Source organism: Enhydra lutris, unplaced genomic scaffold (genome assembly GCF_002288905.1).
Source record: "Enhydra lutris kenyoni isolate GAN:26980312 unplaced genomic scaffold, ASM228890v2 scaffoldscaffold7, whole genome shotgun sequence".
Taxonomy (NCBI): domain Eukaryota; kingdom Metazoa; phylum Chordata; class Mammalia; order Carnivora; family Mustelidae; genus Enhydra; species Enhydra lutris.
Window position 1 is genome coordinate 8,594,950 of NW_019154091.1, and position 15,603 is coordinate 8,610,552.

General features: G+C 38.1%; 1 protein-coding gene across 1 annotated transcript in view; it reads left to right on the forward strand.

The window, feature by feature from the left end:
- The window catches only part of LOC111142100 (ubiquitin specific peptidase 44), a 30,775-nt gene extending 15,421 nt beyond the window's left edge, over positions 1-15,354 (forward strand). Inside the window, exons 2-6 of the mRNA XM_022495054.1 lie at positions 484-1,978; positions 5,494-5,689; positions 8,005-8,113; positions 12,466-12,671; positions 14,060-15,354. Coding sequence (XP_022350762.1) covers positions 554-1,978; positions 5,494-5,689; positions 8,005-8,113; positions 12,466-12,671; positions 14,060-14,259 — 2,136 coding nt within the window. The 5' untranslated portion in view covers positions 484-553 and the 3' untranslated portion in view covers positions 14,260-15,354. The remainder of the gene's footprint in view (positions 1-483; positions 1,979-5,493; positions 5,690-8,004; positions 8,114-12,465; positions 12,672-14,059) is intronic.
- The last annotated feature ends 249 nt before the right edge of the window (positions 15,355-15,603 follow it).

Here is a 15,603-nt window from a genome sequence, read left to right on the forward strand (position 1 = left end):
TTTTTAAATAATTTTTAAAATTTTTTATAAACATATAATGTATTATTAGCTCCAGGGGTACAGGTCTGTGAATCGCCAGGTTTACACACTTCACAGCACTCACCATAGCAAATACCCTCCTCAATGTCCATAACCCCACCACTTTCTCCCTCTGTCTCTTTTTTAAAAAGATTTTGTTTATTTTATTTTTGTGAAAGAGAGAGAGTGCCGTGCACATGTGAGTGGGGGGAGGGGCAAAGGAAGAAACAGACTCCTTGCCAAGCAGGGAGCCCTATTTTGAGGGACTCAATCCCAGGACCCTAGGATCGTGACCCGAGCCTAAGGCAAACGCTTAATGGACTGAACCACCCAGGCGCCCCCTTTTCTCTCTCTGAGATGAATAATGAACAAATCAAATCTTAAAACATAGATAAAATAATTTTGGTAAAATACCTTATAAAAATATTGGCTCTTTTATTTAAAAAATGGTATTATTCTGCTTAGTTTTCAGATGCTTCAGGTATCGTGAACAGAGACTTGTTTGGATTATGCATTTCTCAGCTAGACTAAATAAATGTTAACAATGGATAAGTGCAAACATATTGGGCAGTTGCGGCTTGCTCAAGACCATTCCATCCTCAACCCTCAGAAGTGGCATTGTGTGGACTGCAATACAACTGAGTCGATTTGGGCTTGCCTTAGCTGTTCTCATGTTGCCTGTGGAAGATACATTGAAGAACATGCACTCAAGCACTTTCAAGAAAGCAGTCATCCTGTAGCGCTGGAGGTGAATGAGATGTATGTTTTTTGTTACCTTTGTGATGATTATGTTCTTAATGATAATGCAACTGGAGACATGAAGTTACTACGAAGTATGTTAAGTGCAATCAAAAGTCAAAATTATCAGTGCACCACTCGTAGTGGAAGGGTTTTGCGGTCTATGGGTACGAGTGATGATAATTACTACTTACAGGATGGCACCCGATCTCTGCTTCAAAATGAAGATCAAATGTATACTGCTCTTTGGCACAGGAGAAGGATATTAATGAGTAAAATCTTTCGAACTTGGTTTGAGCAATCACCCATTGGAAGAAAACGGCAAGAGGAACAATTTCAGGAAAAAATAGCAAAAAGAGAAGTAAGGAAAAGACGACAAGAATTAGAGTTTCAAGTTAAAGCAGAACTGGAAACTATACCTCCTAGAAAGAGTTTACGTTTGCAAGGTCTAGCTCAGTCTACCACAGTAGAAATCGTTCCTGTTCAAGTTTCACCACAAACCCCAGCATCACCAGCAAAAGATAAAATAGTATCTACCTCAGAAGATGTAAGATTAAAAAAAGCCAGTGACGACTCAGGTAAAAGAAGACCAATAGTAACCCCTGGTGTAACGGGATTGAGAAATTTGGGAAATACTTGCTATATGAATTCTGTTCTTCAAGTGTTGAGTCATTTACTTATTTTTCGGCAATGTTTTTTAAAACTTGATCTGAACCGATGGCTGGCTGTGACAGCTAGTGATAAGACAAGATCACCTTATAAGCACCCACCAATCACAGATACAGTATATCAAATGAATGAATGCCAAGAAAAAGATACAGGCAGTGCTCCCTCCAGACATCCAAGTTTGTCATTAGGACTAAGTGGTGGAGCGCCAAAGAGTAGAAAGATGGAACTTATTCAGCCAAGGGAGCCAAGTTCCCAGTACATTTCTCTCTGTCATGAACTGCATACTTTGTTCCAAGTCATGTGGTCTGGAAAGTGGGCCTTGGTCTCACCATTTGCCATGCTGCACTCCGTGTGGAGACTAATTCCAGCTTTTCGTGGTTATGCCCAACAGGATGCTCAGGAATTTCTTTGTGAACTTTTGGATAAAATACAACATGAACTGGAGACAACTGGTACTAGGTTACCAGCTCTTATCCCTTCTTCTCAAAGGAAACTTATCAAACAGGTTCTGAATGTTGTGAATAATATTTTTCATGGACAACTTCTTAGTCAGGTATGGGGTTTTTTTTAAACTTATTTTCATCTTGGGAATTCATAAAATGAAGCCTAAAAATGCATTTTCTCTGTATTTCTAGTGTGTTAGAGCTAGTACTATTTTCACATCAAAATAGATTGCTTTTACAGAAGTCAGCTCACTCATTTACAGTGTTTCACTGATTTACATGTTTCCTTCATGAATCACTGGAAGTAGTTTTTCACCTATGGTATCAATGATTTTTTTTTTTTTTTTTTTGTGGGGAGAGGGAATCAGGAAACAGCTTCTTAGGTTGATAATATTAAATTCATTTTCTGAGGGATTGAGAAGAGAGGGTTTAACCCCACAGGGAATAGATTTGAAGATGCTGCTGCCCTGAGAATGGATTTTAGTAATTTCAGGAATGAAGAAGTAGCCCTGGAGGACTTTCTATAAAACCAAAGGGGGAAAAGCCTGAAAGCTTTAACAAATAGGTAGGGAAGTTTTAAAGTAAATAGACGTGATTTCATTGAGAATAATCCTAAATGGTTTTCCTTTATTTTAATTACAGCTATAAAAGTTTCCCTTGTGAAAAGGAATCACGAAACCAGAATCTTCCATCTAATTAATAGCTCTCTATAATGAGTGGACTTATTGGTAAACTATTACTAGACATAAGGCTCTCTACTTTTCCATCACACAGAGCTTAAAAATCTTTTGTTTTAGGCAGTTGGGCTGTACAGGTCCTTTCTTTCCCCTTGTACACCTGCCTCTGCTCCTCTGTTCTACTTTCACAGTAATGATACAATCTTTTGTCCTTATAGCGTACTTTTCTGGAATGTAGCTTAAATATATATATCTTTTTTCTTTTAAGATTTTTTTATTTGTTTGACAGAGAGAGAGAGACATCACAAGTAGGCAGAGAGGCAGGCAGAGAGAGAGGGGGGAGGAAGCAGGCTCCCTGCAGAGCAGAGAGCCCGACGCGGGGCTCGATCCCAGGACCCTGGGATCACGACCTGAGCCGAAGGCAGAGGCTTTAACCCACTGAGCCACCCAGGCGCCCCCATATTTTAAAAATTTTTTAAAGCTCTATGCCCAACGTGGGGCTCAAACTCACAACCCTGAAATCAAGAGTTGCATGCTCTACTGACTGAGCCAGCCAGGTGCCTTAAGTATTTCATGTGTAATTATTAGGGTTTATCTTTGATGTTTATTCCACTTAATGTTTCAGAAATGCAAAGTTCTACATTGTGCCATTTATCAGGTAAGACTTGTTTCTTGTGTTGCATGCAATTTTATTTTTCCACCACTTTTATCTAAAAGCTTAAAAAGCACCATTAATAGGAGAGCCTGGCTGGCTCAGTCAGTAGAACATGCAGCTCTTGATCCTTGAGGTGGTGAGTTCAAGTCCTATGTTGGGCCCAGAGCTTACTTTAAAACAAAGTTAAAATGCACTATTATAAACAGAAGTAATATATAGTCATAAAAACCCGAATGATATGGTAAGTCTACGTAGCAAAAGAAAAATCATCCCCTTATCCCATAACCCCACAACCCACACATAAAACTATTAATATTTTGGTATACTTTCTTCTAGGTTTTTTTTTCTTCTATACATTAAAATTTTTGTTTTTATTTTTATTTAAAGTTTTGTTTTTGTTGGGGCACCTGGGTGGCTCAGTGGGTTGAGCCTCTGCCTTTGGCTCAGGTCATGATCTCGGGGTCCTGGGATCGAGTCCCACATTGGGCTCTCTGCTCTGCAGGGAGCCTGCTTCCTCCTCTCTCTCTCTGCTTGCCTCTCTGCCCACTTGTGATCTCTGTCAAATAAATAAAATCTTAAAAAAAAAAAAGTTTTGTTTTTGTTTTTGTTTTTTAAGTAGGCTCCATGTGGAGCCCAACACGGGGCTTGAACTCATTGACCCTGCGATCAAGATCTGATCATGAGTCAGGCACTTTATGGGGCACCTGGGTGGCTCAGTGGGTTAAGCCTCTGCCTTCAACTCAGGTCATGATCTCAGGGTCCTGGGATCAAGCCCTGCACCAGGCTCTCTGCTCAGCCGGGAGCCTTCTTTCCCCTCTCTCTCTCTCTGCCTGCCTCTGCCTACTTGTGATCTCTATCATATAAATAAATAATCTAAAAAAAAAGGGGGGGGGCATTTTAACTGATTAAGCCACCCACGCAACCCTTTCTTTTGCACATTTTTTAAAAAATTTTGTTTATTTAAGAGAGGAAGAGAGAAAGAACTTAAGGAGGGGGAGTGGCAGAGGGAGAGGGAAAAGCAGATCCCCCACTGAGCAGGGAGCCCAAGAGAGGGCTCTATCTCAGGACCCTGGGATCATGACCTGAGCCAAAGTCAGATGCTAACTGACTGAGCCACCCAGGCACCCCTCTTCTGTACATTTTATATTTTCTCCTACTTGTGCAGTCATGATGAATTTACCTGCTTTTTTTTTCCCCCAAAGATTTTATTTATTTATTTGAGAGGGAGAGGATCAGAGAGAGAGCGAGCATGGGAAGGGGGAGGGTCAGAGGGAGAAGCAGACTCCCTGCCAAGCAGGGAGCCCCATGTGAGACTCATCCAGGCACTCCAGGATCATGACCTGAGCCGAAGGCAGTCACTTAACCAAGTAAGCCACCCAGGCACCCCAAATTTATCTTTTTTTTTTTTCATTTTTTCATTATTAAGGTAAAGGTTTTTCATAGTCATTAAGATATTTGATCATTTTTTTTAACAACATGTCAACGTCCATTATATGTATATACCATAATTTATTTACCCATTCCTGTATTGTTGACTTGTAAACTATTTCCAATTTTTCTGTTATTATAATGTCTCAATACATTTTCTTCTAATGATTTCACTAAGACAGAGTCCTAGAATTACTTTGTCAAAGGGTAGGACTTTTGATCCTTGGCTACAAATTTCTTTCCAGAAAGTTACAACTTCATATTTTGAATTGTGCAAGGATGCGTGTGAGAGTATGACATCATTTACATTAAATGTATTGTCTTTTGAAGTTATCAGTTGGTAGGGCTATATATAAAAATATACAAATAGTATTTTATTTGTATCACTGTTAAAAAGTTACAGGGATTTGGGGAGAGAAAATTAATGAAAGATAAGTAAGGAAAGGGGCACCTGGATGGCTCAGTGGCTTAAAGCCTCTGCCTTCTGCTCAGGTCATGATCTCAGGGTCCTGGGATCAAGCCCTACATTGACCTCCCTGTTCAGCGGGGAGCTTGCTTCTCCCTTTCCCTTTGCCTGCTGCTCCCCCTGCTTGTTATCTCCTCTCTCTCATTGACAAATATATCTTTTTAAAAAATAAATAAATAAAATAAACCCTACCAGTACTAGTGGGTTTAATGACAGTTATTGAAAGGAAAAATTATAATAATGAAAAAAAATCCCTGAAAATAATATGAAGCAGATTACTCAGAATTCTGACAGTGTATTTTCAGAAGAAAAGCTAATTTACAGCAGTGACTTCTATAGTGAAGGGAGTAAATATTTTGATAGGATTGTAATCTGAGAAACTAATATTTTTATTTGCAGGTTACATGTCTTGCATGTGAAAACAAATCAAATACCATAGAACCTTTCTGGGACTTATCACTGGAATTTCCAGAAAGATACCAATGCAATGGAAAAGATATTGCTTCCCAGCCATGTCTGGTTACTGAAATGCTGGCCAAATTCACAGAAACTGAAGCTTTAGAAGGAAAAATCTACATATGTGACCACTGTAACTGTAAGTAGAGACTGTATGTTCTCTTTGCTTTTCTAAGATTAACAAGGATAACACAAATGAGAGGAAGCTGAAAGAAATTCCTGAAGTAGCAGTTCTGGAAATAACTGTTATTTTGTTAGTTCATCAAAAGAAACTGGGATAGATATTTCTACTTTATAACTGGCATTTGTGAACTATGTGTTTTGCATTATTGGTGACGTTAAATTTTTTTTTTGATCCCATAGTCAAATATGGAGGGAAAGGATTCATGAAATAAGAAATCTGAACTTAATATGTGAGGTAGAATAAAGTAGCGATGAGGACTAGTAAAAGGAAAACGCATTATTTAGTACTAAGTAAAATGCTTTAAGAGTCTTTTTGCTACATATCAGAACATTGATGTATAGATAATATATGTATATAAGTGTGTATGCATACCTATACAATAGGAAATACATAGCTGGACTACTGCTATAGAGATAGGCTTCATAAAAACAAAGATTTAGTAAAAAACCATCTACTGACTATCTCTTCTATATTATTCATTGTTCTAATTGCTTTGGATAGAAGTAAAACACTTTCAAGGTGCTCACATATGTAATGGAAGAAATCAACAATTAAGATCTATTATGAGAAATTCTCTCTGAGAGAGCCCCTCCCCCCCAGCATTGGGGAATGAAATAATCCTTTCAGTTAAAGGGAAGCGTCATTCTTCAGGGAAATTGTGTATAAAACATCACAGAGCTGCTGTATCTTTTTCTGGTGTCTTTATCTTCTCTATCAATGTGTGTGTGGTATCTTAGTGTTTATGCTATACATTTTTAGGTATTCTCTCTAATTTCCATGTTTGAAAAATATGATCTTAGGGTTTTAGATACTAAACTTCTAAGATAATATAAAAGATGTATTGGATAGTTCAGCATTGAAGAAATGTCACATCAGTTGATGGTTTTTTTAGAATAACTTATATGAACATTTTCTGAGTGCTATCTAATATGAACTCTGTGATAAATAGCCTAGGATTTATAAGGTTTGAAAAAAAGTGAACCTTTATCAAATTCAAATGGTGACGTACTTTTTTGCTTGGACATAAATGTGAATGGTCCTAGATGCTTTCATCCACCAAATCTGGGAATAGAAAGATATCATGAACAAATGCAGAATACGGTTTTATAACATTTTTGTGTGTGTTTACTGGGTCTCTCAAAGTCCTAAAAGAGCTGCTGTAATTTAATATATAAAGGCAGATGTTTAAAATTATAAGTCAGGGAGTTGATATCACTTTTTTAAAAAATTTTTATTTATTTATTCATGAGAGACTGAGAGAGAGGCAGAGGGAGAAGCAGGCTCCCCACTGAGCAGGGACCCTGATGTGGGGCTCAACCCCAGGACCACAGGATCGTGACCTGAGCCGAAGGCAGACACTTAACCATCTGAGCCAACCTGGCGCCCTGGTATCACTTATCTAGCTATATGTGAGCCGTGTATTCAGGGAGATGATCCAAAAGTAGGTACAGGACATTCAGCAGCACTGGATAGCTGGATCTCAGGGATAGAGACCTAGAGGACAGGCCACCTGTGGCAAATGTAGACAGCTTACAGGACAGCCTCGTGGGGGCTGGTTCCACCACCTGCGTGAGAAGCAGCTGGTGCTGTGGCTTGAGTCAGAGCTGTTGTATCAGTTGAAGGACAGCTCCTGGGTATCCGGAGCAAACTCTAGTGGATAGTGGCACAGCCAGAAGCTGCAGGCACAATTCATGGGTGGACCTCCAGAGAAGCAGAAGAGACAACAAAAAGAATCCTAAGTGCTGCTTGTTTAAGATCTGGTACCAAAATAGCAAAAGCAAGACACTGAGGGAGGCCTTAGGCTCAGAGCTGGAAGAGGACTGCTCTGTCAGAAAGTGGGGAAGGATGTTCTGAACTAGTAAGGACCCCACCCCGGCATTCCAGTTAGCCTCAGTAGATGAACTGTGATGCTTTTTTAAATTAAGAATTTGAGAAGAGTATATTAAAGTATGTTTAGGGACAGTTTTAACTTATCCTCTAATTGGCATAGCCAAATCCATTTTAAAATATTATAGCACTAGATCATTCTTTTGCCTTATTTGTAAGAGTATATTAAATCAGGTGCTTAATTGTTTACATGTCTGTCTGCCTGACTAGCTCTTAAATTGTGTGCCTCTAAGTTTTTTGTGAGGCCATGTCTTTATCTGTACCACAATACAATACCTGTAACAGAGAAAATGTTTAATAATACATGTCTAAAGTGCTTAAAGTTTACTCAATATTTCCTTTTATCTTTAAATTTGATTCTCATTCTGTCTTTGATATCACAGCAAAGCGTAGAAGGTTTTCTTCAAAATCAGTTGTACTCACAGAAGCACAAAAACAGCTTATGATTTGCCACCTACCTCAAGTTCTCAGACTACATCTCAAACGATTCAGGTTAGTAGTAGTAGTATTCCAAATACACACTTCTTTTGTATGTTGGTTTGTTTGCTTTAAATATTTTTTTGTTTTTAAGTAATCTCTATACTCAGTTTGGGGCTTGAACTTACAGCCCCAAGATCAAGTCTTATGCTCTACTAACTGAGCCAGCCAGTCAGTCACCCCTCCAAATACACACTCTGAAGTTAATCATTCCTTGTGCTTATAGTATTTCAAAATTTAACACATGTGATGAATCAGATGTTAATAGTATATACTTGGCTAGTAGATGACTTCACATCTATCTACTTTTGTGTTTTTTAATTTTTTTTTTAAAGATTTTATTTATTTGGCAGACAGAGATCACAAGTAGGCAGAGAGGCAGGTAGAGAGAGAGAGGGGAAGCAGGCTCCCTGCCGAGCAGAGAGCCTGATGTGGGGCTCGATCCCAGGACCCTGAGATCATGACCTGAGCCGAAGACAGAGGCTTAACCCACTGAGCCACCCAGGTGCCCCTACTTTTGTGTTTTTTTAAAGATAAAAAAAAATGTTGTCATTATCTCTAGCCTTAATCAATAGACACCATTTTCAGTAACTAAGCGTCTGGTTAGTTTCCCTTGTAGAATGCATCGCCAATGAGTAGACCCTTCACATTTTGGTCTGTAATATTATTCTTGTAAGCTTCTGCTTACAGAGTTTAATATTCAACATGTTTTAGGTATAAAAGTTTTAAATTCATAACTTGAGTATTTGACCCAATTGCCTCATTCTTGGAAAATATCTAAGGTATAGCAGTTCAATTCAGAGCAGTTAACAAAAACAAAAACAAAAAAGACTGTAGAGTTCAGAAATACATTTAGTCAGACAAATTACTTTGCAAAACTGTTGGTTAAGCAAAGCATATGGTTTCATACTTCGCAATAACCATGTTAACCTTAGAGCTTGTTCTTAAGTTACTTTATGTGTGATGATTTGAAAACTTTCGAGACTATTATGTTTTTCATACATATTGGTTTTTGGCTTGTTTAAAGTTTTGTGTGTGTGTGTGTTTAAGATTATATTTATTTTTTGAGAGACTGAGTGAGCAAGAGAGAGAGCACACATGAGCCAGGGCAGAGGGAGAGGGAGAAGCAGGCTCCCCTGCTGAGAAGGGAGCCTGCTTGACCCCAGAACTCTAAAATCATGACCTGAGCCCAAGGGAGGCACTTAACTGAGCCACCCAGGCTCCCCTTAAAGTTTTTCTTTTTTTTAAATAATTAAAATAATACATGTTTTTTAAAACAATCCAAACTTGGGGCACCTGGGTGGCTCAGTGGGTTAAAGCTTCTGTCCTGGGATCGAGTCCCCTGAGATCGAGCCCCACATCAGGCTCTCTGCTCAGCAGGGAGCCTGCTTCCTCCCTCTCTGCCTGCCTCCCTGCCTGCCTGCTTGTGATCTCTACCCCTACCAAATAAATAAATAAAATATTTTAAAACAATCCAAACTTTGCAGAAGGTAAAGTAAAAGTCCAGTACCTCTTTCTTCTCAACCCCACTTCCCAGTTATTTCAGTTACTTATGGAAGCTGTTAAAGATATAGTCAACAAGTAACATGTGAGTGCTGTTAAATGCAAGATGTTCTATATTCCTTGTGGAATATAAAGTAGGAGTCTTTCCTCAAGATTATAGTCAGGCATGCACAGAAATAGTAGTGAAATAGAAATACTATGGGGACACCTGGCTGGCTCAGTTGGTAGAGTATACGACTCATAATCTCAGGGTTGAGAGTTCAAGCCCCATGTTGTGCATGGAGCCTCGTTAAAATTTTTTAAAAATTAAAAAGAAAAAAGAAAAATGCTAAGTATCACAAGTTATATACAAATTGATTTATCAGAGATTTGGAAGAGGGAGTTAGCTGATGTCTAAATGTTCCCAAAGTCTGATGGCATAGGGGTCTTTGTGTCATTCAAGTCTCAGTTCATATGTCCATTCCTTTTTTTTTTTTAATATATTTATTTATTTGACAGCAGGAGGGATTATAATTAGGAAGAGAGGCAGACAGAGAGAGGGGGAAAGCAGGCTCCCCACTGGGCAGGAAACCCGATATGGGGCTCGATCCCAGGACCCCGAGACCATGACCCAAGCTGAAGGCAGAGGCTTAAGCCACTGAGCCACCCAGGCGCCCCCATATGTCCATTCTTAAGAGCACACTTCCCCAACCGTCCTATTTAAAAATAGCACCACCCAACCCTCATTATCACATTACCCCATTTTTGCATAAATGGCAAAACCCACTACCTGCAATCTGTAGTTTATTTACTTACCCCTCTCCCTCTGGCAGTGGAACAAGAGCTCGGTAATGACAGGGACCTTGTCTATGCCTGTGTCTCAAGGCCCAGAACCAAGTTCTGTGCATAGTAGTTGCCCCAAAATATTTATTAAGTGAATTAATGGGGCATATTCAGGAGGAGGAGCACTTTAGCCTAAGGGAGTAACATGAAGTATGGAGGAAGAACAGGGAAGGGTATACAAAAAAGGTTTAGTGAAATCAGGTGAGACCTGCCACTGTGCATTAATACAAGTGGAATAAAAACAAGAAGATTAGTTAGGAGGTTAATATTGTAGTCCATGACCAGGTAAGAAGGGCCAGGGAGCATGGAGAAGTAAGAGCATAAACGAGATTCTGTAAAGACAGAACTGAAAAGACTTAAATTTTGGTTACTTAAATTTGTGCTGAATTGGCTATGATACTGTTGAAGAACTTCCTGTTCTTCCTAATTGCAGCTTTAATCTGGTATTTTAAGCTCTTGTTTGAGTTAAACTTATTTGACCCTATCTCTGTCCTTTGCCCAAAACATTTTTGACCCTTCATGCCATGTTTATTTCTGATTCAGAGATTTTGTTTATGCTGCCTTTACCACATTTATCTTTCTCCTTTTTCTTCATCTGTTCAAAAGCACCATTGTATTTGCCAATGTATAAAATATATCGGATATATAAAATATAAAAGGGAAAATGGGATAGGGGAGGGGTATAGAGGAGCCTCTGAAAAAGCGTAAGAAATGGAACATTTCTGGTATCTTAGACACTCCCCATGTGTGCCTCCCAGTTCAATGCTCTCCCTTCTCTTTGAAGCAAACTACTATGAACTTGGGGTATAGTGTTATCTTGTTATCATTTTACTGTATTTCCATCAGCAGAAAAGAAACTGGGTACCCAATTTAATCAATAGGAATGAGTATTGTCTATTTAGATGGATTATCATCTAAATGATATTTATTTAGCATTATTTAGCATTAAATAATGTAAAGTTTGAATGATATGGTAAACTAAAAGAATCTTTTGAATGATAGGAATTATAGGAACTTGTGTTAAGCAAGTCCCATTTTTTTATATGCTTGGTCTTCCATGTTGACTACTTAACAGGTGCATTGAATATAGGATCTTATACATTTCATGGGAGAAGTTTTGGGATATGACTCTGACTCCCACCAGATAATTTAATTTGCAAGTCTCATCTTTAGTTCCACACAATTTTATAGTGTGCTAATAGTATTTTCACATATTTCTGCTTCACAAAACCTATCTTCCTTTCTCCTTCTCTGCTTACTATTGTCATAACCTCATGTTTTAGTACTTTAATGCTATCATATTTTCATCTGTGTCTGTCTTTTGGCTCTGTACCACTGTAAACCAAGCTTCATTACAGTTTCTAGAACAACACATTATTTTCCCCTGTAGCACCAGCTCATACTGTGTGCGTGATAAAAACATTGTTTGCTGTGCTTGGTTCAATAAGAGGAAGCATGACCAACAGACTGAGAAAATGACAGTACAGAGGCATTATTTGAGTTCTATCCCTAATGAGTGTTGTGCTGACTTACAGGGAAGGGTTACAGTTCCTATTTTTTTCTTAGAAGAGCTCTAAAGTGTTCCAAAGAATTAGAGGTGCCTGTTTTTTGTTCTGCTTTTTCCATATACCTGGCCAGGAAAGGTCCAGGTTTTGTCTCCCAAGAACAAATTCTAGATTCTGGAGTATCTTCCACATGGTGTGACAAGGCAAGAGAGAATTAAAAACCCTTTGGTACCCTGAATTAGTCTATTAGAAGGGGGCAACTGCTACTAGGCCATAATTTCCTTTGCTGAAAGCTGATTTACTTCCACTATCAATTAACTGCAGAAGACAAATATTCTAAAACCTGACCAGACCTGTTAAATGAACCTAAATTTTTCCATTTATAGCCAACTTCAGTGCTGAAAGGATTTTATATTTACATTATTTTACATATGACACTTTGTATTCTATATTGAGGCCTTTTATTATGACTGTCTGAACCTAGTACATGGTTATATTCCCTTGACTTTTTTTTATTTTACCCTGGTTTGTTCACAGGTGGTCAGGACGTAATAACCGAGAGAAAATTGGTGTTCATGTTGGCTTTGAAGAAATCTTAAACATGGAGCCTTATTGCTGCAGGGAATCCCTGAAATCCCTCAGACCAGAATGTTTTATCTATGATTTATCTGCTGTAGTAATGCACCATGGGAAAGGATTTGGCTCAGGACACTACACTGCCTACTGCTATAATTCTGAAGGAGGTATATAGATGGGGAAAGTATTTTATTTTGGGTCACACCTGGAAACTGGTATTCAGGCTTTACAATTTCTAAATTGGCCACTAATCATCTTCAGTGAAGCCACTTGACCTTTTTTTTTTTTTAACAATACTTTTTTTTGTTTTGTTTTGTTTTATTGATTTATTTAACAGACAGAGATCACAAGTAGGCAGAGAGGCAGGCAGAGAGAGAGGAAGAGAAGCAGGCTCCCTGCTGAGCAGACAGCCCGATGCATGGCTCCATCCCCAGGACCCTGGGATGACCTGAGCAGAAGGCAGAGGCAACCCACTGAGCCACCCCGGCACCCCTGACCCTTTTTTTTCAATAATACTTCTGCATTTCTTAAAAAACAAAAAGAAATCAAGGATTTGTGCAGAAAATGGAATATTTTCTGCAGGATTATAGTAGCTTTGACTTTCAGAGGCTGTAGCAATAGGATAATAAGGATGGTCACATTAGTTAAAAGTCATTTTGCTATCTTATAAGCGTATTTGTAAGGACAAGTCCTCTGTCTACTGGTTCCATCTTGTTAATTTTGTTAGAGAACAGAGCATTAATGAACTGGGGATCACAGATATTTAGAACAAACTCTGAGTTCAGGTTTTCTTTTTTATTTTTTAAAGATTTTGTTTATTTGAGGGAGAGAGAGAGGGAGGGGGCAGAAAGGATGGGGGGAGGGGCAGAGGGAGAGAGAGAAGCAGACTCCCCATTGAGCAGAGAGCCTGACACAGGGCTGGATCCCAGGACCCTGGCATCATGACATGAGCCAGAGGCAGACGCTTCACCACCTGAGCCACCCAGGCACCCCGAGTTCAGGTTTTAAAACTCACTTTCACTTACTGCCTCCATGGACCCTCAAGGACAGTCTTCATAGGTGGCAAAATTGACTTAGGTTTCACTTTTTATTTCCCCTTCCTTCAACTACTACTGAACGAGGACTGAGCCTCCCCATTCATACCATTCCCCCTCACCCAAAAAAAAGATGGAGAAAAAGCCCACATAATCCACGAATGCAATTAATTTAACAGTAAACTACCAAGAGTGAGTTGCACACTGTTTGCTTTACAGTATGATTAGCAGCAAAAGCATTAACTGGTCGGATTATACCTAGAATTAAAGATAGTGTCAAGTGAACTAATAAGATTTTTTAACTTCAGATTACTTCTAGAATACAGGTAGATGATTCCAGAATAACATACTGCCAAGCTATATTTCTCATTAATAGAAATGAATTGGCTGATTATTTTCCCTTCAAAGAAACATAACTCTCATTGAGACCATAATGCCTTTAAATCCATTTTAATTTATATTAGAAACTTCTAAAAAGTTATTTTATAAACATTAAGGTATATTTCTGTGCTTCACTCTAGGGTTCTGGGTACACTGCAATGATTCCAAGCTAAGCATGTGCACTATGGATGAAGTATGCAAGGCCCAAGCTTATATCTTGTTTTATACCCAGCGAGTTACTGAGAATGGACATTCTAAACTCTTGCCTCCAGAATTCCTGTCTGGTAGCCAACATCCCAATGAAGAAGCTGATACCTCTTCTAATGAAATCCTTAGCTGATCCAAAGACAGTGGGGCTTTCTTCTTGCGATTTTATATATACTTTTTAAAAGGGCTTACAATTTGGAGTTTCATTGTTTTTTTACTTAGGAATCAGTGCACTGTTTATACATTTTGTATCTACAACAAAACTCCTTTTACAGAAACAAGATTAGCATAAATATGTGTATCAATGACAGCAAGCAGGTAACTAAACTTTTTTCAAGTACTTGGGAGTTTTAAACTTTGTGTTTACTTCAGACTAGCATTACCTCTTTTTTATTTTGATGTCTTAATTGGCTCAGATCATGAATTTGTGCAATCTTTTACCGAAATTCAGGTGGCATTTTATACATTTATTTATCTTTTATAGGCATTTTCTATACAAATTCTTATTAGATGGAAAATTAGATACTTTCTTTACTAATAGTCATACCAAAAAAAAAATTTCTTTCAGGCCATCTGTTGCTGAAGTTATCTTTGCCATTTGAAGGGAGTTAAACTACTACTGTGAAATATCAAGGTATCACCTAAATAATCATCAATCACACTAATTTATATTCCTGAGGCTTTGTGTGTTACAGGGCTCAGAATAGACATTACTTTGGTGAACGGAACTTCCATTTTTCCAAAAATTTATTAAGTTTTAATAATTGTTCTTTATTTGGCATAGTCCAAAATGAAAATGACAGCTTTATAAATAGTATATTTAAATTACTTCAGTACTGTGGACATGAAAACAATGATGGCTGGGACTTACAATGATGATTTGTTTGGCAGCAAACAGGTTTGTCCAGATTCTAAATAAACAGTCTTATCAAAAATCTGAATTCAGCAGTGTATTATGATATACAAGTACAGTTTAACGTGAATAAGTTCATTTTATATGTTTAACATTAGATCTCTTAAAAGCTTTGTACCATATCGTATCAAGATTTTTGAGGGAAAAAAATTGTCTTCTTGAAGAGAAAAAAAATTGGCAACTGAGCAACATGTTCAGCATCTTATATTTCTAAATAGCTAAAGGCTTGGATAAGTTTTGCTCCTATTATGTGAAGATTAGGAGCCTCAGATACTCAAACACTGGGCCCTTACTTTTTTAATTAAAAATTATCTAAACTTGCATCTTATTAAAAAAATACAGTATGAAAATTCTGCTCTTAATAATCTTACTAGATTTCTTCAAAATCCAACTGCTGGTAACTCTTCACTAACCTCTATAGATCAGCTATTTAACATCTTAGCTCAGGGTTAACCACTGGAAGATTTTTTCCTTTTTTAAGAGGGTTTCCCTACAGGTTGAAATCTCAGTGAAAGATAATATCCTGTGGAATGCTGTTCTCTGCTACTGATCATCTATTAAGTA